We start from the raw sequence: 22,525 nt of genomic DNA, 5'->3' as shown, positions 1-22,525 counted from the left end.
CGCTCTAGCTTAAACTCAGAGCAACTCACAAAATACTGAAAGAACGCAGCAGGTCAGGCAGCAAGTGGATAATCAATGTCTTGGGCCAAGACCCTTCATCTGGAAGAGCTTAATCCCATCCTGTCTTGTCATACAGTACATTATATGACTGATCTTTGGAGTGAAACTGTTAGTAATTATGTGAATCACTTTCTTTACCTCTCACAGATAACTCAGTTTCCAAGGTTGCTGCCGACTGCTTTCCATTTGAGTTCATTGCAGCCCTTTTGCATGATGCTTTACTGGCCTGCACAGTACAATAATTAATCTATTGTTATCAAAATCAGGTGACATTTCAATCTAAAAAGTAACTCAGCCATGAATCTGATGAATGGATCATTTTGAGTTGTTATTACTCTCTCTCCTTATCCTCTGCAACTTCTTATACCAGGCAGTTTTCCTGTGCTAAATATATACATTATTACATAGCACATTATCCAGCAATTGCGGATACTACTCCAGAGGTTTCTTGCAACAGGTTCAACTTAGCTTATCGTCTCACTTTTTCACCAAAGTCCTGAAATAGACCCTGCAACTCACTGAGTCCATATCAGCCTTCAGACACCCATTTGCACTAATCCAAATTTATTCTCCCCTGAATTCACATTAACACCTCTAGCTTTTACCACTCACCTACACCACTAGGGGCAATTTATGGGCAAAAGGCAAAAACTGTAGCATATGTGATGCCCTGTTCTGCTCTGTCTCTCCAGTTGAATTTGCTGCTGAACCCTACCTTTTTGATACTGGTGAAGCCATTAAAAACATTTATTGTACTGAAGAATTAAGTATTCCTAGCGATTAAATTTGGAATTAACGATCAAATTAAATTTAACATCAGAATTAAATATGGTGGATTTTGATTGATTGGAACACATCGGATCCAGTACATTTTGGCCCAATTAAGTGGCTATCCTAATTAGCTGAAGTTTCATAGAAATAGTTAAAAATGTATTAAACTTCCATTTAATTGAGTAACAAATTATGTATTGAAATGAAATACAGAACTACTATAGTATAATACAGCTGTATTAGTTCCTAATACTTATCATTGGACAAATTCATCCAGAGTGCCCTGCCATGTTCTTTTGTTTGACTGTAAATGAACAAATTTAGTGCAGATAATGGACTGCCTTCAAACATTGCTTTTGATGATTGCATCCTCCAAATCTTTATATTCATTGTTACACTCAAGAAGATTGTTGACACCTTCGAATTCTTCATAGGTCCTAACTTGGGAGTAGTGAAATCATTTTATTCTCACTCCTGGTCATTTCCGGCAACTACAAGCCTGAATGCCTAAAACCGCAGTGAGAAAAACAGCCCCACATTGTGTATTTCTCAACAGCTATCAGTGATAAAATTCACTGCTTTTTGAATGCCAGCACACACAACTAACACTTTTTAAAAACTGGTTGTTCTAAGCATAGAGTAGTGTTTAATAGCTACACAAGTGCATACGATTGACACTAGTTAGGCTTCTGCAAAGTCTCCTATCCCCCTTAAGCAGCATAGTGTCACAAATATATGGAGGGAATCCAGCTATTTTCTCAACTAGTTTCTGCTCTTTAGAAGTTGTCCCAAATAAGTGGCCGTCCCAATTAACCAATGGCTTAATTTACCAGAATCCACAGTATTTGATTTGGATTGAAAATAAGGAGTACGGATTAGTTAAGAGTTAAGGTTCATTAGGATAACAGTTACCAGGCTTCCCTAGAGATCTTTGAACTTCATGGGAAATAAAAGTGTTCAATTGAAATTTTGAAAACATTCTCTTCACAACTATAAAAATACGCACTTTGGAGTAAAATATGAGCTTTAATACCATTCTATCACGTAACAAGACATTGATTAATGTTCCATATGCTTGGTGCACCCAAAGATTAGTATATCAGGCACATTGTAACAGAGGTGTGGAACAGGAATGTTAAAAGAGGAGGTTATTCAATGACATATTCAGGGATATGCTCAGTCTAAGATGGCAACACTAGTTAGAATTTAGGATCAGGATTAAATCAGATTTGGGAAATCAGCAGACACCAAACCTCTGAAGTCGAAGCCAAAGTCAAGTCTGTTGTCATACGCTCAAGTACATATATACACAGGTGCAATGAAAAACTTATTTGCAACAGCATCAAAGACACATAGCACTAGACAAGCAGTATTCACAGAAAAACATATATTAAACATAAATGATACACTCTTTTTTTACAAGAAAGAACACAATTAGAACAAAAATAACAAAATGATCAAAGTGCTGCTTTACTGGGGTAGTGATTAGAGTCTTGCAGTCTGGTTCAAGAACAGAATAATTGAAGGGAAGTCGCTGTTCTTCAACCTGGTGGTGAGGGACTTCGTGCCCAGAGGCAGCTGTGAGGTGATGGCATATCTCAGATGATGGAGATCTTTAATCACAGATGTTGCCTTCTTGAGGTAGTGTCTCCTGTAGATACTACTGATGGTGGGAAAGCATAAACGTGTGATGTATTGGGCAGAATCCACTGCTCTTTGTGGCTTCTTACAGCCCTGTGCATTCACATTGCTGTACAGGACCATGATGTAACCAGACAAAATACTTTCAACAAAACACCTGTAGAAGTTTGTTAGAGTGTTTGGTGATATGCCAAGCTTCCTTACCCTTCTAAGAAAGTAAAGACATTGGCGTCTCTTCCTTGTGACTGCATCTATGTGCTGGGCCCATGACAGATCATCCCATATGTTGATGCACAGGAATTTAAAGCAGCCGACACTCTCCACCGCCAATTCTCCAATGTAGATGAGCACATGTTCGCCCACCTGCCCCTTCCTGAGAGCAAGAATTAGCTCTTTAGTTTCATTGACATTGAGTGAGGGTTTATCGCATTGGTATCACTTAACAGGTGTCCAATCTCACTCCTGCTAGCTGAGTCATCACCACCAGCGATTCGTCCAGCAACAGTGGGGTTGCTTACAAACTTGCATATGACATCAAAGCTATTCTTATCCACACAATCATGTGTGAATGCGGAATGGAGTTGAGGGCTAAGTACATCCTTAAAGTGCACGTGTGGATGGTCAGCAAGAAAGAGGTGTTGTAACCAATTCTCACTGATCGAGATTTACTGGGTAAGGAGCTGAGGATTCAGTGGAAGAGCAAAGCACAGAGGCCCAGATCTTGAAGTTTGTTGATGAGCTTGAATGGGACAATCGTGTTGAATGCCAAGTTGCAGTTGACCAACAGCAGAATGACACGAGATGGTATAGAGCAGAATGAACAGCAGTGGAAATCGCATCTGCTGTTGAAATGTAGTGATGGGCAATGTGAAGCAGATGCAGTTCAGCTCTGAGGCAAGAGTTGATTTGCTCCGTAACCAAGCTCTTGAAGCACTTCATTACAGCTGGTGCAAGTGCAACTCACAATAGCCATTGAGGCAAATCTTCATGCTCTAGTTGGACACCAGTACAATAGATGCCTTTTTGAAGTAGATATCTCAGATTGCGTAGGCCAGGGGTTGCTCATTTCCGTAAATATTCCAGCCAGTTGGTCCACCGAGATCTTATGTATTTGGCCAGGTACGTTATCTGGATCAGCTGCCTTTCTTGGGTTCACCCTCTTGAAGGATGCCCGGACGTCAGCCTCAGAGACTGAGATTACAGAATCATCTGGAGGTGCGAACGTTCATGTGGTGTGTCATGTCAGACCCTATGACAATGTGCATGAAAGATGCTGAGATCATCTGGGTCATTGCCACATGCTTCCTGATCTCAGCTTGTAGGAAAATACATTGTGTGAGCCCTGATTCCAGTTTAGTCTCAAATAAAAACAAATATCATGTAATTAAAATCCTTGGCTCATGAGTTAAATTCCATCCTGGAAAACTGAAGATGTGAACTGATACTTTCAAACCAGTTTTTTTGGCTTACTTAATAATGTTCATAAATAATATCCACCAATATACAGCTTAACTTGTTCTTTATATTTAATAGGTTCACACAGCTGGAAATCAACCTGTTCTTCAGTTATGTTGTGGACATGCTTCAGTCTTTGCATTCTCGTGTATTGGAGAAACAGCCAGAATCTGCCAGTGTTCTGCCCACTTTGTCTTCTATCTTGAAGAGGAAGGTTTGGGATAGGGAACTTGAAGCCACGTGGACAAGTGTACTTTCAGAACTTGGTCTCACCGACTCTGATGAAAAGGCTCTGTGCACATTCTTTGTAACCTATTACAATGAGGCCGAGTATTACCCACCTCCTGCAAGAAAGAAGTACAATCAGAACATCCAAGAGGTGTTAAATAAAGTTGTGTCCAGCCATATTCTACACCACTGTCTCCTCCATATTGTGCAGTTGTCAGATAAAGAAAATGACACGGTGGCAACTGGGAGTCATTAAGCCACCAAGACAACTGCACCACAGCTGTTTGCATCAGAGTGAGAAGCAAGGTCCGTGTACAACTGGAAACTACCTGTCACGGAAATGGCATGATTGTTCACATTCTCATGCCTACACTTTACATTAATAAAGCCTGATCATTTCCAAAACTGACAAACACGGAGAATACAAAATAAGGGAAAGCAAAACTGCTGCTGGAATTTTAACAAGGATTGTAAAGCTAAATAAGTTGTTTTGTTTGATATGTACAGTAGATTCACTGAAGAGTTATTGCAATTTAATGAATCAAGGCTTCTTTTCAAATGAAACAGTAAGCCCTGGGAAATTAATCCCTCTTAATTGAAATCTCTGCAAGTGTCTTCTCTTGTTTCCTAACCTAGTTGTTCACTGTGACACAGTTGGTAGCATCCTTAAATTAGAAGGAAGTGGGATTTCCACTGGCCATATGCCACTTATTCCCTTTTGACCAACTCCCTTTTCCATGATACCTTAGTTTTATGCAAGGTTTTCTACTTCCAAACTATTATCATGTTTAATATACTGGGTATTAAATACACATCAATTATGTAAACATTTTAGAACAACTTTTGGACTGCTCTTTGAAACAGATGTCATCTTGCATATTTGCTCTGTAAGTGACTGTATGGGAAACATTCACAAAGGTTTCCAGCCTTCCAAAAGTGATGGGATGTATTATGTAGAATTGAAGCCCAGTAATAAACATGCCTGGCCAAAATATCAGAGACTTCCTACAGTTGTGGTTATCTCAGGCAAATGTAGCATTCAGAATCTCTCACACTGGAGTAACACCAATGGAAGATGCCACTGACCCCATCCTGCACTAAAGCTCAGATAAACAACCATCAAATTAATGATTATAGTATCCACCTTTGGATGTTAGGTGAGACCATTAGATAAACCACTTGCTTTTCCTTAAAATAGCACCAAGGGACTTCTTAAGTCCACTGGGAGGGCTGATGGCATTTCTGTTAACGGTAGGTCCAACAGTTCACACTTCTGAAGGTGCTGCGATAATACTTTGGTACATCACAAACACAAAAAAGTCTGCAGCTGCTGGAAATCCAGAGCAATACACACAGAATTTTGGAGGAATCCAGCAGGTCAGGCAGCATCTACAGAAAAGAGTGAACTTTTGAGACCTGAAGAAGGGTCTCAGCCCAAAACATTGACTGTTTACTCTTTTCCATAGATACCTGATCTGCTGAGTTCCTTCAGTGTTCTGTGTGTATTGCAATACTTTGATGCAGTGTTGCGGAATTGGCTCAAGTCACTGGACTGTGACCTGAACCCATGCACTTGGTTCAAATGCTGAATCATAGGTACGAATGTAAATTAGCTCACTTTTGGAAGGGCATGCAGGAGTGTCATGGATCTTATGTGTTGAATATTGTGACAGTGTTGGGTTTGCTGATCACCAAGCTCTAATTCAAATGAAGACCTTAAGCCCTATTCAACGTAAATAGCCAGAGTACGCTCACTAAAGGGAGTTATACTGTAACTACTCGATATCCAAAGACTAGTTTACTTTCCTGTTTATTTTCCTTGGCAATTTTAACTGCCAATTGCCACTATTTGAGCAAAAGGACCCTCCTTCCCTGCCCAGGAGAACATATTTCCAACTACCAAAGCAGTTTAAAAGACAGTTCATTTATTTTCAGTGATACAACGGTTAAATCCAAACAACATTATTAAAACACATTTAAAACTCAAAGGATTTATATCTTAGGACTTCCAAATTACAAACAATATCTAACACACAAAGGTGTGTTTTGGAAACATGGGGTGAAACTAAAAAGACATACCCATGAATCACAGATAAACTAGTCATCCGTTGCAGAAATCAAAGCCAGAGGAATGGATTCTAGTTCACCCTGTGTTTCTTTCATGCTTCTGGATGTTCCTTGGTCTGTTCCTAATAAGCCTAAACTGCTCTCTTCACTTATAGTTTCCTTGCCACTTGGGTGACTTCACACACATTATTTTCTTTCATATACCTTTTAACACAAATGGTCCAAAAGCTCCTTGGAGACACAGATCCCAGGTACCCACAATTAATAGTGTGTAGCTAACTTCCTTGAGTACATAAGCCTTATTAGCACATCAGTTATTGATATACCAAATGATTATCTCCATCTGATGTGCAAGCTTCCTTGAAATACACAACTTTGCCAGTGTTGACTGTTTTGAAACAAGCCCCATTAAAGAACCCATTGCTTTATATGTTACGAACCCCGTAACTGGGTGTCTTACCAGCAAAGATAGGAGTAGCCGTTGAAGTCTGATGATACTATTTTTAACAGTATTTATTAGTAAAAATACACAAAAATAATATCAATGCAAATATACAGATAATATACGTCATCAATACTAAACCTAAAAGTGTGGGTATAATAATCATCAATAAGAAATAAGCTCTATCATTGTCTAGGGGATAATGAATTGTCCGATGGAAATATAAAGTTCAGTTCAGTTCATACAGGCTGTAGTCGTTGCTGATCACTGTGTGGCAATTGTTGGAGAGAGAGAGAGAAACTTGCCGATTTTCCTTGTTACGATCTTGATCTGTATCCGTCCTTTAGCTAGACCGTTCCGTGGAGGACTCGTCACCCAGGCAAGGGTGGACACACACACAAGCCCCCACCAGTCTCGTAGCGTCTCTCCTGGTGCGTCTGAGGGGTGTTCCCCAGACCCGACTTTTTATCCCCACTCACGGGATCTCGGATGTCAATCAGGTTGGGATGATGCAATCCCTCAACCAGACCACTCTGGCTGCCCCCTGAGGGGTTTCAATGAATAGTACAGTACTCAATACACAATTCCTCCTTCAAGAGACAATAGCAGTAATCCCTCTCTTTGTCAATAGGAGACATTCCACCTTGTGTATTCTGGCGTGACATGATGTGTATCTCTCTCATTTCTTGGGTATCAGACCCGAAATAATAGCGATCTTGCGATTCTCAAAAGGGGGGGGGGGGGTGGGCATTGGCGATTCTGTACCCTTTTGCCCATCAGAGTTGCTCCTCATTCGTAACATATACTACACCTCTTCAGCAATAAAACAGGTGCTATGGCCCTGTGCTATAAATAGTGCTTGTTTGCAAAACTTTTTTTTTCCAACTTTGAGCTGATTACTACTTTTTGTTTACATTAAGAAATGAAAACCAGGCTCCCATTTACAACCGGAAGCTAGCTGGAAATTTAACTTACAAATGTTTTGATCTTTAAAGTGGCAGTTGATGTCTTTAGAAAGCTAAGCTTGGCAAAAAAAGCCCAGTCCAGGAAGCAAATACGCATTACAATATATTGTATGTGAAATGATAACTTCCCATCTTTTCAGGTTCTTGCAAAAGGAAGGTTATAAAACTGCTTGACCCATTTGGTAGATTTCTTTGAAATGTTACCGGTAAGAGCATAACGTTTCTGGCACTCAAAAAAAATTATGTAGAAAAATAATTTAAAATTACTGAAAGGCATGATATACTTTAAGCACTTCATTAAATCAAAGTCAAAGATATTTTAAGAATATTGAGCATTTTTAAAACTAAGAGCCCAATAAAAATCCATTCCAGAGTGATGTCTAACTGAGCATACCTCAGCTGATCTCTCCCATGTAAAAAAAGGGGGTGAAAAAGGCAACTGAGCTTCCACCAACTTGGCTGAGGACTCATTCATCTGAAATCTAAGTATTGTGCACAAGACTCTCTTCCCAGGCTCAACTTCTTGAAGAGTACACCACAAGAGGTGCAGGCTCATTGGGCCAGAGGGGCCCCATTACCGTGCTATATCTTTAAACCAGATATTAAAAAACACCATTCAGTGGCAAAATGTATCAGCAAACTTGAAAGTTATTGTCAGTTATGTGGGGCAAATCAGAGAATGCTGCCAGAATTATAGGCATTTGTGAGTAATTTCTGTCACATCTGAGTCAGTACTTATAAAGGGATTTCAAAATAATAAACTGCTATTGAAATGTGCTTCATATTTTAAATTGTAAAAATTTAACCTGTGCATTTTGTATCACTGTTGAATACAGACAGACATACTTTATTGATCCCAAGGGAAATTAGGTTTTGTTACAACCGCACCAACCAAGCATAGTGAAGAAATACAGCAATATAAAACCACAAATAATTAAATAATAATAAGTTAATCATGTCAAGTGGAAATATGTCCAGGACCAGCCTATTAGCTCAGGGTGTCTGACACTTCAAGGGAGGAGTTGTAAAGTTTGATGGCCACAGGCAGGAATGACTTCCTATGACTCTCAGTGTTACATCTCAGTAGAATGAGTCTCTGGCTGAATGTACTCCTGTGTCTAACCAGTATATTATGGAGTGGATGGGAGTCATTGTCCAAGATGGCAGAGAGTCCAGTTCCACCCCCACAACATCACTGGCCTTACGAATGAGTTTGTTGATTCTGTTGGTGTCTGCTACCCTCAGCCTGCTGCCCCAGCACACAACAGCAAACATGATAGCACTGGCCACCACAGCCTCGTAGAACATCCTCAGCATCGTCCGGCAGATGTTAAGGGACCTCAGTCTCCTCAGGAAATAGAGACGGCTCTGACCCTTCTTGTAGACAGCCTCAGTGTTCTTTGACCAGTCCAGTTTATTGTCAATTCATATCCCCAGGTATCTGTAATCCTCCACCATGTCCACATTGACCCCTTGGATGGAAACAGGGGTCACCGGTGCCTTGGCCCTCCTCAGGTCCACTACCAGCTCCCTAGCCTTTTTCACATTAAGCTGCAGATGATTCTGCTCACACCATGTGACAAAGTTTCCCAACGTCGCCCTGTACTCAGCCTCATCTCCCTTGCTGATGCATCCAACTATGGCAGAGTCATCAGAAAACTTTTGAAGATGGCAAGACTCTGTGTTGTAGCTGAAGTCCGAGGTGTACATGGTGAAGAGAAAGGGAGACAGGACAGTCCCCTGTGGAGCCCCAGTGCTGCTGACCACTCTGCCCGACAGTGTTGCAAGCGCATGTACTGTGGTCTGCCAGTTAGGTAATCAATAATCCATGACACCAGGGAAGCATCCACCTGCCTCACTGTCAGCTTCTCACCCAGCAGAGCAGGGCGGATGGTGTTGAACGCACTGGAGAAGTCAAAAAACTTGACCCTCACAGTGCTCGCCATACCATAAAACATAGGAGCAGAATTAGGCCATTTGGCCCATTGGGCCTGCTCTGCCAATGTATCATGGCTGATCCCTTTCTCCCCTCCCCAGCCCCGCTCCCTGGTCTTCTCCCTGTAACTTTTGAGGCCATCCAATCAAGAATCTATCAAGCTCTGCCTTAAGTACACCCAATGAACTGGCCTCCACACCTGCCTGTGGTAATAAATTCCACAAATTCACCACCATCTAGCAAAAGAAATTCCTCCACATCTGTTTTCAGTGGATGCCCCTCTATCCTGAGGCGGTGCCCTCTTGTCGTAGATTCACCCACCATGGGAAACATCCTTTCTACATCTACTCTGTCCAGGCCTTTCAACATTCGAAAGTTTTCAATGTGATTCCCCCTCATCCTTCTGAATTCCAGTGAATAGAGAGCCAGAGTCATTAAACTCTATAACCCTTTCATTCCTGGAATCATCCTTGTGAACCTCCTCTGAACCCTAACACCAACACATCTTTTCTTAGATAAGGAACCCAAAACTGTTCACAATACTCAAATCACAAACAAGAGAAAATTTGCAGATGTCAGAAATCCAAGCAACACACACACATACAGTCGACTGTACTCTTTTCTGTAGATGCTGCCTGGCCTGCTGAGTTCCTCCAGCATTTTGTGTGTGTTGCTCATTATACTCAAGGTGAGGCCTCACCAGTGCCTTATAAAGCCTTAGTATCACACCCCTGCTCTTGTATTCTAAACCTCTTGAAATGAATGCTATCATGGCATTTGCCTTCCTCACCACTGACTCAACCTGCAAGATAACTTTTAGGGTGTTCTGCACAAGGACTCCCAAGTCCCTTTGCATCTCAGATTTTTTGGTTTTCTCCCCATTTAGAAAATAGACTATGTTTATTTCTGCTACCAAAGTGCATGACCATGCATATTCCAACAAAGTATTTAATTTGCCACTTTCTTGCCCAGTTTCCTAATCTGTCTAAGTCCTTCTGCAGCCTACCTGTTTCCTCAACACTGTCTGCCCCTCCACCAATCTTCATATCATCTACAAACTTGGCAACAAAGCCATCTATTCCATCATCTAAATCATTGATATACAGCATAAAAAGTGGTCCCAACACCAACCCCTGCAGAACACCACTGGTCACTGGTAGCCAACCAGGAAAGGATCCTTTTATTCCCACTCGCTGCCTCCTACCAATCAGCCAATGCTCTAACCATGCCAGTAACTTTCCTGTAATACCATGGGCTTTTAAGCTGGTAAGCAGCCTCATGTGTTAAAGGCCACACTTCTGAAAGTCCAAATATACAACATCCACTACATCCCCTTTATCTATCCTACTTGTAATCTCCTCAAAGAATTCCAACAGGTTTGTCAGGCAAGATTTTCCCTTAAAAATCTGTCCTATCTTGTCCTGTGTTACCATGTACTCCATAGCCTCATCCTTACCAATTGACTCCAACATCTTCTCAACCACGGAGGTCAGGCTAACTGGTCTATAATTTCCTTTCTGCCGCCTTCCTCCTTTCTTAAAGAGTGGAATGAAATTTGCAATTTTCCAGTCCTCTGCTACCATGCCAGAGTCCAATAATTTTTGATAGATCATTACTAATGCCTCCACAATCTCCAGTGCTATCTCTTTCAGAATCCTACAGTTCTGGTCATCTGGTCCAGGTGACTTTTGGATACCCTTACGTCTTTCAGCTTTTTGAGCACTTTCTCCCTTGTAATAGTAACTGCACTCACTTCTTTTCCTTCACACCTTTCAACGTCTGGCACACTGCTAGTGTCTTCCACAGTGAAGACTGATGCAAAATACTCATTTAGTTCATCTACCATCTCCTTGTCCCTTGTCATTATTTCTCTGGCCTCATTTTCTAGCTGTCCTATATTGGTTCTCTTCTCTCTTTTATTTTTTATATACTTGAAAAAACTTTATTCATTTTGATATTGTTTGCTAGCTTGCTTTCGTATTCCAACTTTTCCCTCCTAATGATTCTTTTAGTTGTTCCCTGTAGGGTTTTAAAAGCTTCCCAATCTTCTATCTTCCCATTAATTTTTGTTTTGTTGTATGCCCTCTCTCTTGCTTTTACAATAGCTTTGACCTCCCTTGTCAGCCACGGTTGTACTATGTTATCATTTGAGTATTTCTTTGTTTTTCGAATACATCTATACTGCACCTTCCTCATTTTTCCCAGAAACTCACGCCATTGCTGCTCTGCTGACGTCCCTGCCAGCATCTCCTTACTTTGGCCAACTCCTCTCTCATACCACTGTAATTTCCTTTATTCCACTGAAATACTGCCACATCAGACTTCACGTTCTCCCTATCAAATTTCAAGTTGAACTCAATCATGATGTGATCACAGTCTCTTAAGGGTACTTTTACCTTAAGCTCTCTAATCACCTCCAGTTCATTACACAACACCCAATCCAGTATAGCTGATCCCCTAGTAGGCTCAATGACAAAAAGCTTTAAAAATCCATCTTTTAGGCATTCAACAAACTCACTCTCTTGAGATCTATTACTAACCTGATTTTGCCAATTGACTTGCATGTTAAAATCTCCCATGACAATCATAACATTGCCCTTTTGACACACTTTTCTATTTCCCATTGTAATCTATGGTCCCCACATCCCAGTTACTGTTGGGAGGCCTGTATATAACTGCCATCAATGTCCATTGACCCTTGCAGTTTCTTAACTCAACCCACAAGGATTCAACATCTGATCCTATGTCACATTTTTCTACTGATGTGATGCCACTCTTTACCAGCAGAACCACACCAAGTCCTCTGCCTACACCAGGTCCTATGCCTCCAATATAACATATAACGTTGGACATTCAGCTCCCAACTACAACCATCCTTCAGCCATGATTCAGTGATGGCCACAACATCATACCTGACCATCTGTAATAGTGCAACAAGATCACTCACCATATTTCTTACACTGCATGCATTGAGATATAACACTTTGAGCACTGTATTTGCTATTCTTTTTAATTCTGCATCCCTAATGCACTGATAATCACCCTGCTGGCTGCAATTTTGTCCTATCACCTGCCTGCCCTTCCTGACAGTCTGTTTGCATGCTATCTTTGCTTTTTTACATTCAGTCCTATCCTGAATCCCTTCACTCTGGTTCCCATCCCCATGCCAAATTAATTTAAACCCTCCCCAACAACTCTAACAAACCTGCCTGTGAGAATATTGGTCCCCCTCGAGTTCAGGTGCAACCCGTCACTTTTGAACAGATCATACTTCCCCCAGAAGAGACCCCAATGAACCTAGAACCTGAAGCCCTGTTCCCTGTACCAGCTTCTCAGACACACATTAGTCTGCTGCATCATTCTGTTTCTACCATCACTGGCGTGTGGCACAGCCAGCAATCCTGAAATTACTACCCTGGAATACCAGAGATTCCTTGGTGTTACAAGTGCAAGTCACATCAGGAAATGGGAAATGTACATCGCAAACGGCATTTGTTCTTTCTGGAGTAGGTTTTTTTAAGATGTACGATTAATACAGTTATTTTGCCAATAAGTGGATAAGCCGGAACAATGTGCACTGTAAATTAAAGTGAAGCACCTGTTCACCTTTGGTAGCTGTGCTATTAATTTTATGGACCTGCTTCAATTTCTGAAAGCAGTTTTGACTAAATAAGGACACCTTTTTCACCATTGTTGAAGCATGCAAAGCTTTTAGTCATTCCACTCCTAAATACACAGGGACACCTGTGCTTCCAAGGCACATACAATTTTCTGGATGTAAAAATGCAACCACTTAATCTTGGATGAAATATTATTTTTAGATGCTATCACACCAACAACAGTCATCTTCTTTTCTAAAGACAACTGAAAACTATGTTGGGGACATTCCTGCCCCCAAGTCATGTATCAACAGGTGCTAGCCAGCCTGTCCATTATTTCAAAGAATGTTAAGTTTACATCTCAATTCCAGGAAAGCTTTGATTGGAAACTTTAAAAAATTGAAATACTTCTGGAGAACCTGATAGCTCAAAGATAAATCCATCACAGGAAAAGCTCAAACACGAGGAAATCTGAAAATTCTGATGCTGGAAATTGAAGCAACACACACAAAATGCTGGTGGAACGCAGCAGGCCAGGCAGCATCTATAGGAAGAAGTACAGTCAACGTTTTGGGCCAAGACCCTTCGTCAGGACTAACTGAAAGTTCTCCTGTGAAGAAACAACTTTACAAGACAATAACATCCTTCATCAAGGACCCCCACTGTCCAGACCATGCTGCCATCAGGGAGGAGGTACAGGAGCCGTAGGTCCCACACCACCAGGTTCAGGGAATTATCACCATTCAAACATCAGGCTTCTGAACCAGTGCAGATATCTCCACTCACCTCAATACTGAACTGATTCCACTCTACAACTAGTGTTCTCTGTATTAAATATTAACTTATTTATATATTACTATTTTTGTAATTGCTCAGTTTTTCTTTTGCACATTGCCTATCAGTTTTTGTGTGTAGTTTGTAATTGATTCTATTTGTATTTCTTTGTTCTGCTGTGAATATCTGAAAAAAAAAGACAATTATCACAGGACAGTATATAGTGACATAGAGATAAATAGATCGATAGTTTAATGACAGCAAAGGAAATCACTATCACAGAAGCATTACAAGTGCAAAGATATTAGAAGTAAGAAAGAGTAAAAAATGTTACCTCAAACAGTCTAACAGGTGGGAGTTATTACTTCCCCGACTGTAGGTTAACTCATTATAGGGGGTAAGAATGACCTCATATAGAGTTGTCTTAGTCTATCGCTAAACGTGCTGCTCCGTTCAGCCAAGGGAGCATGCAGAGGATGAGGAACATTGTCCAGAATTGCCAGGATTTTCCGTACGGTCCTCTTTTATACGCATTTTCACAATAAACTTACTTTAAACTTTTGAAGTAAATGAAGTCAGTTGCGCCAGTGAGAGGGTTCGCACAGTCGCAGTTCGAAAAGCAGAACGGCCAGGACCCCGCGGTACCGCGCAGCCGCGAGGCCGGGGCCGGACCCCGCGGTACCGCGCAGCCGCGAGGCCGGAGCAGGACCCCGCGGCACCGCGCAGCCGCGAGGCCGGAGCAGGACCCCGCGGCACTGCGCAGCCGTACAGTCGCGCACAGTTTGAGCGGGCGAGTCGGTTAACTGAAAGTCCTGCGCAGCCGCATTGCGACGCTACCCCCGCAGGCGGGGTATTTCAAAGCTGTGGGCCAGACCTTGCGGAGAGATCGTTTGGCGCCTGCGGTGAGGGGCAGAGTTTCCTTTGCTGTCTGAAATGGAGCTCGGCATAATAGCCGCGCGTTGAGTCGCACTCTGGAGCTACGTGGAAGCCCGATCGGTGACAATGAGACACAACAAACAGGGCTGCGGTGCTGAAACGGAGGCGCCGGGTCCGCCTCCAGCCCTCAGTCTGGCCGAGTGCCTCTGCCCGGTCTGCCAGGAGCTGCTGGACGAGCCGGTCACGCCGCCGTGCGGCCACTCGCTTTGCCGGGGCTGCTTCCAGCAGACGGTGGAGATGAGCAATCTCAACTGCCCGATGTGCCGTCGCCGCCTCTCTAACTGGGTGCGGGCCCAGGCCCGGCGCGGCGGCCTGGTCAACACCGAGCTGGAGCAGCGCATCCGCCAGCAGTTCCCGCGGGGCCTCGTCCAGGAGCCGGCCGAAGGTGAGCGGCTGTCAAAACATTGAAAACAGCTGCAATATGAGCGAAATAAATGAACTCCCTCCCCTTTCCCTCATTGTTTATTGCTTTAAAAAACTTAATTGATGTTAATAATTCAAGTCCTGTGCGTCTGGTAAAAGACCCAGTGAAGTGCGGGAGCCAAAATTTTTGTTTATTGCTTTAAAAAACTTAATTGATGTTAATAATTTTTGTTTATTGCTTTAAAAAACTTAATTGATGTTAATAATTCAAGTCCTGTGCGTCTGGTAAAAGACCCAGTGAAGTGCGGGAGCCAAAATTTTTGAATGGTTTTTATCTGAAGTCCTGTTAGAACTTTTCTGGCTTTTCCTGTTCTGATGAAAGATCTGCGTAAATTGTTGTTTTCCTTACCACATACACAGCCTGACTAATATTTCACAGCTTGCTTTTATTTCATAACACTGCTGGTGACTGTCTTATGTTGTAACATTTACGTGAAACACGATAGAGCGTTGTGTTTTGTATTTATTTGGGTTAGTATGTGCCAAGTTTTCGTCTTTCTCATGAATTCTCCCCGTTGTGACCTCTACTTTGGTTATCTGCAATGCAGATTCTCTGAAACTGCAGCGACATTGTATACAAGGCAGTTGTTTCCATGATATCTTTGTACATGTGATAATAACATTCCTATACTTATCACCCACCAGCAACTTTCTCCACTTTTACCCTCCCCTGGCTCCATCTGCTTTTTATTGCTGTTTCCATCTATCACCTACAGGAGAAAATCTGCAGATGCTGAAAATCAAAGTAATGCATACAAAATGCTGGAGGAACTCAGCAGGCCAGGCAGCATCTATGGAAAAGAGTAAACTATTGACGTTTTGGGCTGGGACCCTTCATCAGGACTGAAAAAAAGAGATGAGAAGTCAAAGTAAGAAAGGGATGAGAGGAAGAAGTACAAGGTGATAGATGAAACCGGGAGAGGGGGAGCCCTATTGTCTTGTTTGTTATTTATTGTAATGCCTGCACTGTTTTGTGCACTTTATGCAGTCCTGTGTAGGTCTGTAGTCTAGTTTTCTTCTGTGTTTTATTACGTAGTTCAGTCTAGTTTTTGTACTGTCATGTAACACCATGGTCCTGAAAAAAGTCTCATTTTTAGTATGTACTGTACCAGCAGTTATGGTTGAAATGACAACTTGAGAGGACTGAAAACCATGGAAGAAAGGGGAGGAGCATCAAAGGGAGGTGGACACTCTCCAAAGGCTGCATGCTTCCTTGGATATGAGGCCCAAAAGAAGGGTCTCGGCCCGAAACGTTGACAGCGCTTCTCCCTATAGATGCTGCCTAGCCTGCTGTGTTCCACCAGCATTTTGTGTGTGTTGTCTCAATACTCTTCTTACCTTCCCCTTGAACAAGACCCCACCAAGAACATAACCTTCAACAATTTCTTGGCTCCTCCCACTTTCTCAATGTGTAGCCAAGGGCATCTACACAGGCCCAGGTATGCCGGCCGCTTTTTTTTTCGGGTGTAGAACAGCCCACATTCCAAACCCTCACTGGTAGTGCTCCCCAATGGTTTTTGTGCTACATTGATGTCTGCATTAGTGCTATTTCCTGCAGCCACGTTGAGTTGTCAATTTCATAACTTTGCTTCCAAATTCCACCCTGCCCTCAAATTTACTTGGTCCATCTCTGACACCTCTCACCCCTTTCTTGATCTCTTAAGACAGACTATCTGCTGATATGTTTTACAAACCTGCTGACTCAGTTATAGAACATAGAAAACCTACAGCACAATACAGGCCCTTCGGCCCACCATGCTGTGCGGAACATTTACTTGCTTTAGAAATTACATAGGGTAATTTCCCTCTTTTGTCCTTGCCTACCACCTCATGAGCTTCCATGTCCAGCAAACACATCATTTTTATGTAATTTCTGTGATCTACAATGGGATCCTACCACCAAGTACCTTTCCTTCACCCCCCTGCCGCCCCGGCTTTCTCTAGGTATCGCTCTTTGTGACTCTCTTGTCCACTCATTCTACCCCACCGATCTCCCTCTTGGCACTCCCTGTAACCATGATGAGTGCTACACCTGCCCCTATACCACCAAAGTCACTACCGTTCCCAAGCAGTCCTTCCAGGTGAGGCTTAAGGATTGGGGTCATAATTGTATGAGTACCCCCCCCCCCCATGTGGTCTCCTGTACATCATTGAGTCCAGATTTAGATTGGGGGACCTCTTTACTGAGCACCTTTGCGCTGTTAACTGCAAAACACGAGATTTCCTGGTGGACACCCCTTTCAATTCTAATCCCATTCTAACATGTCTGTCCACTTCTGCCTCTATGCCATAATGAGGCCGAACACTGAAGAAGCTATACAGTCAGCCCTCCTTATCCGTGAGGGTCTTGTTCCGAGATCCCTCGTGGATACCAAAATTCACGGATGCTGAAGTCCGTTATTCAACCTGTATCAATATATCAATATGTTGGATCTTAGGACCCAGCAGAACCCCAGACCTTATTTAACATGTCTCAGTGTGGTGGACATTAGGACCCAGCAGTAGAGATCTGAATACGCAGTGTTTCTGTTCACGAAAATAATCACGATTGAAAATAAAGTGGAAATAATAAAGTGGTTGGAAAGAGGTGAAACGCCATCGGTCATTGGAAAAGCGTTAGGCTATAGTCAGTCAACGATTGGAACAATTTTAAAGGATAAAGTGAGAAAGGCCCTGCCCCGATGAAAGCTACAATTATTACTAAGCAACGCAGTGGTTTAGTTTTTGGGTTTTTGATCCTCCACATCAACCTGGCACAGTGGAGAGAGCGCTTGGGAGTGATCTGTCACTAGCTGTTCTGAAAGATTGGTTATGAATTTTCCCATTTAGTTAGTTGACCATTCCCATAAACGTTTGAACATCCTTTTTACATTGTGGTTTTGGCATGTTCTCGATAGCAGAAACCTTTAGTGAATCAGGATGCACACCCTCTTTGCTGATATCACCCACAAAGGTAAGTTCAGTCACTTCTAGCTGAAATTTGTCTTTATTCAACTTCAGGTTTTACTTGTGTTGAGTACCTGTGGATATCTTGTACTTGTCACGTGACAGTGGTGTTGAAGCTATACTGGACTTAAGGTAGTGGTCTTGTGATGGTGGAGTAATGTCATTTTCCCTGCAGTAGAGGTCATGTGACAGGTTTTTTTTTACAGGGTATAAAAGGAGGACCCCTCCCTGTGAGGGGCAGTTCGTGGCTGGATTTGCCATTTTGACTTCATGCCACTGCGTGGTCCAATATTATGATGCAGTTTGGTTGAAAGGTGGAGTTTTACTTAATGCCTAAAGTTTAAAAGGTCATTGCCGGCAGTTTCTTTATAATACTGCCAGTTAAAAATCAGTGGAGATCGGGAGTTAAAAGATTGAGGAAAGTCGATTTTGACGGTGTAACAGGTTCGACCTTGTTTGATCCTCATTTGGAAGGAATTCGTTGGCTGTGCCCGTGGTAACCCCAGCAAATAATAGCAGAAAGGGTTGGGTACAGTTTTGTCAAGAAAAGGTCCGTGCCTTTAAGCCGTTTCATTTTCATCTTCGTAAATTCTCCGGTAAAAGTATAGTTCGACTGGGAACCGCAGCAACACGACGTGAAAGGGAATTTAAATCGTCTGAAAAGTCTCTGCTTTAATGGACTGTAAGCATTTTGAACTTTTGCAGTACTACTTTGAAGAACTGTTTTTGCAACATTGCTTTAAGAACTGTTTAAGCTGCCGCACAGCAGCTGATTTCCGGTTGCGTTAGTCGTTTGTTTACTTTTTGGGGGTTTGTTTTTCAGTGTTTAATAAATGTTTTATTTGTTATAAAAAAACCTTGCCTCACTTATATATTTATTGTTGCTGAATCCGTAACATAAATATGGGGGCTGTATCCGGGATGAACCATTTTTGAGTTTAAATGCCTGTTAAATTTTGAATCGGTGCTTTGGAAAAGGGGAATACTCGATTCTTTTGTTTGATTGGCTTGTGAGTGGTATTTGGCAACAATGAATATCGATGAGTTTCTGGCTTCGCCAGACGTGGAGTTGTTAGCGAAGGCGGAAAAAAAGGTGTCTGAGATAGCTAGTAGATTGGAACTTAAAGGTATTTCGAGGTCTACATCAAAGGCTCTAATACAGAGAAAAATCGTGTCACTCTATGTAGATTCGGGTGATTTTGATGAATCGATCTTTGAGTCGTTTCCAATAAGTAATCTAGAGATGTAGTTGCAAATCGAACAAATGAAGTTGGATCAAAGTAAATCAGAATTGGAGCGTTGTAGGTTAGAAGCTGATAATAAAGAGGGAATTTGAATAGGCGATGGCGGAATTAAGGTCTGAGAATCAGTCTTCTGGTTCTAGAAAACTGTTTGTTGCTAGTCAAGAAATTAAATTGGTCCCTCCATTTAGTGAATCAGAAGTAGAAAGATATTTCCAACATTTTAAAATGATTGCTCAGATTTCAGAGTGGCTGAAAGTTAAATGGTCAGTGTTGTTACAGAGTGTAATTAAAGGCAAAGCTCAACAAGTTTATACAGCTTTTAACTGCTGCGCAAGCACTAGATTATGATATTGTGAAACAGCAGATTTTGAAAGCATACGAATTGGTCCCAGAAGCATATAGAGAAAGATTCAGAAGTTTGAAGAAGTCTGTGTTTAAAAACTTATGTGGAATTTGCCTATGATAAAGCTGTGTGTTTTGAGAGATGGGTTTCCTCTAAAAATGTAAATGGGGACTATAATACATTGAAAGAGTTGATTTTAATGGAGGAATTTAAAAGAAGTATCCCTGTTGAAGTAAGAGCCTACTTAAATGAGAGGGATACTGATACATTGCAGGACTCTGCTAGATTAGCTGATGAGAATGTTTTAATCCATAAGAAAAAATTTCCGCAGGGCAGAATTAAGAAGAAAAATAAAACAGAGACTCAAGGTAAACCAGAAATTAAATCAGAAGTTAATGAGAAAGGTAAGGAGGAAGGAAAACCTGTGAAGGAAAGACAGTTTGGTCCTATTCGTAACTATTGTAAGGAACCTGGCCATGTAATAGCTAACTGTTTCCGATTGGAAAAAGAAAGGGAAGGAAGCAGTCCCAGATGCTTGTGTGCAACATACTGAAGCACCTGTAAAATTACAGGGTTCAATAAACACAAATGAGGTTTTGTTAAGAGTCTGACCAAGTTAAAAAGAGATATGATCATTTTATAACTGAAGGGTTTGTATCCTTGAAAGAAGGATCTACCAATAAAAATCCATAGGGATACTGGAGCTTCTCAATCACTGATGTTAGACAGTGTATTGAAGTTTAATGAAGAGTCTGATACTGGCGAGGTAAATTATATATGAGGTGTCAGGAGTGCCTTTATGCCTGTACATTTGCATAAAGTAAATTTAAAGTCAGGGTTAGTTACAGGACTTGTTAAAGTAGGATTACAGCCTAGCTTACCTGTGAAGGATAGTTCTTTATTGTTAGGTAATGACCTGGCAGGTGGACAAGTTTTTCCTGAAGTGCATTTGACAATGGAGTCAGAGGAACCACAGATGAATTCTAACATAAATTTGTCCTGTGTTGTGACTAGAGCTATGGCTGACAAGACTGATGCGCAGAATGTGGTTGTTACTCATGACTGTTCAACTCAGGATTCGTGTTTTGAGGATGTGTCAGAGACTTTCTTACCTTCATTGTTTGAACAAGATTCTTGGAGTAAGTCTGACTATGAAGATTTATCTTTGTCTCGGAAGGAGATGATAGCAGAGCAGAATAGAGACCCTGAGATTATAAAATTAAGAGAACAAACTCTACCAGATAGTGAAATTGAGAAGGTGCCAGTAGGGTATTACCCTTAATAATGTGGAGACCACCTACAATTCCTGAAAGTGATGAATGGAATATTGTTTACCAGGTAGTTGTCCCTAAAATTTATCAAAATGAGATTTTGTCTTTAGCTCATAGTGTGCCCTTAGGTGGACATCAAGGGGTAAGGAAAACTGGACAAGGTTTTAAAACATTTTTACTGGCCTGGTCTAAGAAAAGATGTGGTGACGATCCATACTTGTCAAATTGTGGGTAAACCAAATCAAGTTACACCAGTGGCTCCATTACAACCTATTCCAGCATTTGGTTAACCGTTTTCTAAAGTTATTATAGATTGTGTCGGTCCATTACCAAAGACAAAAACTGGTTATCAGTACTTGTTGACTATTATGTATACTTCGTCTAGGTTTCCAGAGGCAGTACCACTTAGGAATATAACAGTTAAAACTGTGACAAAGGCTCTTATAAAATTCTTTACTTATTTTGGATTACTTAAGGAAATACAAACTGATCAAGGCAGTAATTTTATGTCTGGATTGTTTCAACAGATAGTTTATAAATTGTGAGCTAAGCAAATCATTTCATCTGCATACCATCTGGAATCGCAAGGTGCCTTGGAGCGGTTCCATTCTACCCTCAAGAATATGATTAGGACATATTGTGTGGAAAATGAAAGTGATTGGGATGAGGGTATAAACTTTATTTGCAGTAAGGGAATCAGTACAAGAATCTTTAGGTTTCAGTCCATTTGAACTTGTATTTGGGCATAGAGTTGGAGGACCTTTATCTTTATTAAAAGAACAGTGGACTAGTAAGGAAGTACACACTAATTTGTCGCATTATGTTTTGAAATTTAAGAACAGGTTACATAATGCTTGTAGCTTAGCCAAGGAAAATTTAAAATTGGCTCAGGAGAAAATGAAAACTTGGTATGATAAAGAAGCTAGGATGAGGATGTTTAAGCCTGGAGATAAGGGTGCTGGTTCTTTTCCCAATGCAAACGAATCCTTTACAAGCTAGATTTCATGGTCCTTATGAAATTGTGTCTAAAATCAATGATGTGGATTACGTGATTTAAAAACTCCAGATCGTAGAAGGCCAACACAACCGTGCCATTTAAATATGATAAAACTATATTATGAGAAACAATCTGATACTGTGACTGTTGTGGTTAATGATAATGAATTTGATCTAACTCGGAACATGATAAATGATTCATCTGAATTTCATTCTAATTCCAACATTGTTTCTGTCAGGTTACCAAATTGAACCATTCTGGAAAATATTGATGAGAAATTAGCACATTTACAGCCAGAGCAGAAACAGCAGATGAAGAAATTAATTTTTAAATATAAGGATTTGTTTCCAGATGTTCCGAGAAGGACTACTATAGCTTCACATGATGTAGATGTTGGAGATGCCAAACCCATTAAACAACACCCATA

General features: G+C 41.3%; 2 protein-coding genes across 2 annotated transcripts in view; both read left to right on the top strand.

Annotated features, from left to right (window-relative positions):
• The window catches only part of LOC132403759 (single-pass membrane and coiled-coil domain-containing protein 1-like), a 48,559-nt gene extending 44,148 nt beyond the window's left edge, over positions 1-4,411 (top strand). Inside the window, exon 3 of the mRNA XM_059987427.1 lies at positions 4,006-4,411. Within this exon, the coding sequence (XP_059843410.1) occupies positions 4,006-4,411 (406 nt within the window). The remainder of the gene's footprint in view (positions 1-4,005) is intronic.
• A 10,287-nt stretch (positions 4,412-14,698) lies between these two features.
• The window catches only part of rnf168 (ring finger protein 168), a 34,157-nt gene continuing 26,330 nt past the window's right edge, over positions 14,699-22,525 (top strand). The window contains exon 1 of the mRNA XM_059950629.1: positions 14,699-15,259. Coding sequence (XP_059806612.1) covers positions 14,941-15,259 — 319 coding nt within the window. The 5' untranslated portion in view covers positions 14,699-14,940. The remainder of the gene's footprint in view (positions 15,260-22,525) is intronic.

Source organism: Hypanus sabinus, chromosome 2 (assembly GCF_030144855.1).
Source record: "Hypanus sabinus isolate sHypSab1 chromosome 2, sHypSab1.hap1, whole genome shotgun sequence".
In the NCBI taxonomy this organism is placed as follows: Eukaryota; Metazoa; Chordata; class Chondrichthyes; order Myliobatiformes; family Dasyatidae; genus Hypanus; species Hypanus sabinus.
Note: the sequence above shows the minus strand (reverse complement) of the source record. Positions and strands in the feature narration are given on the sequence as shown.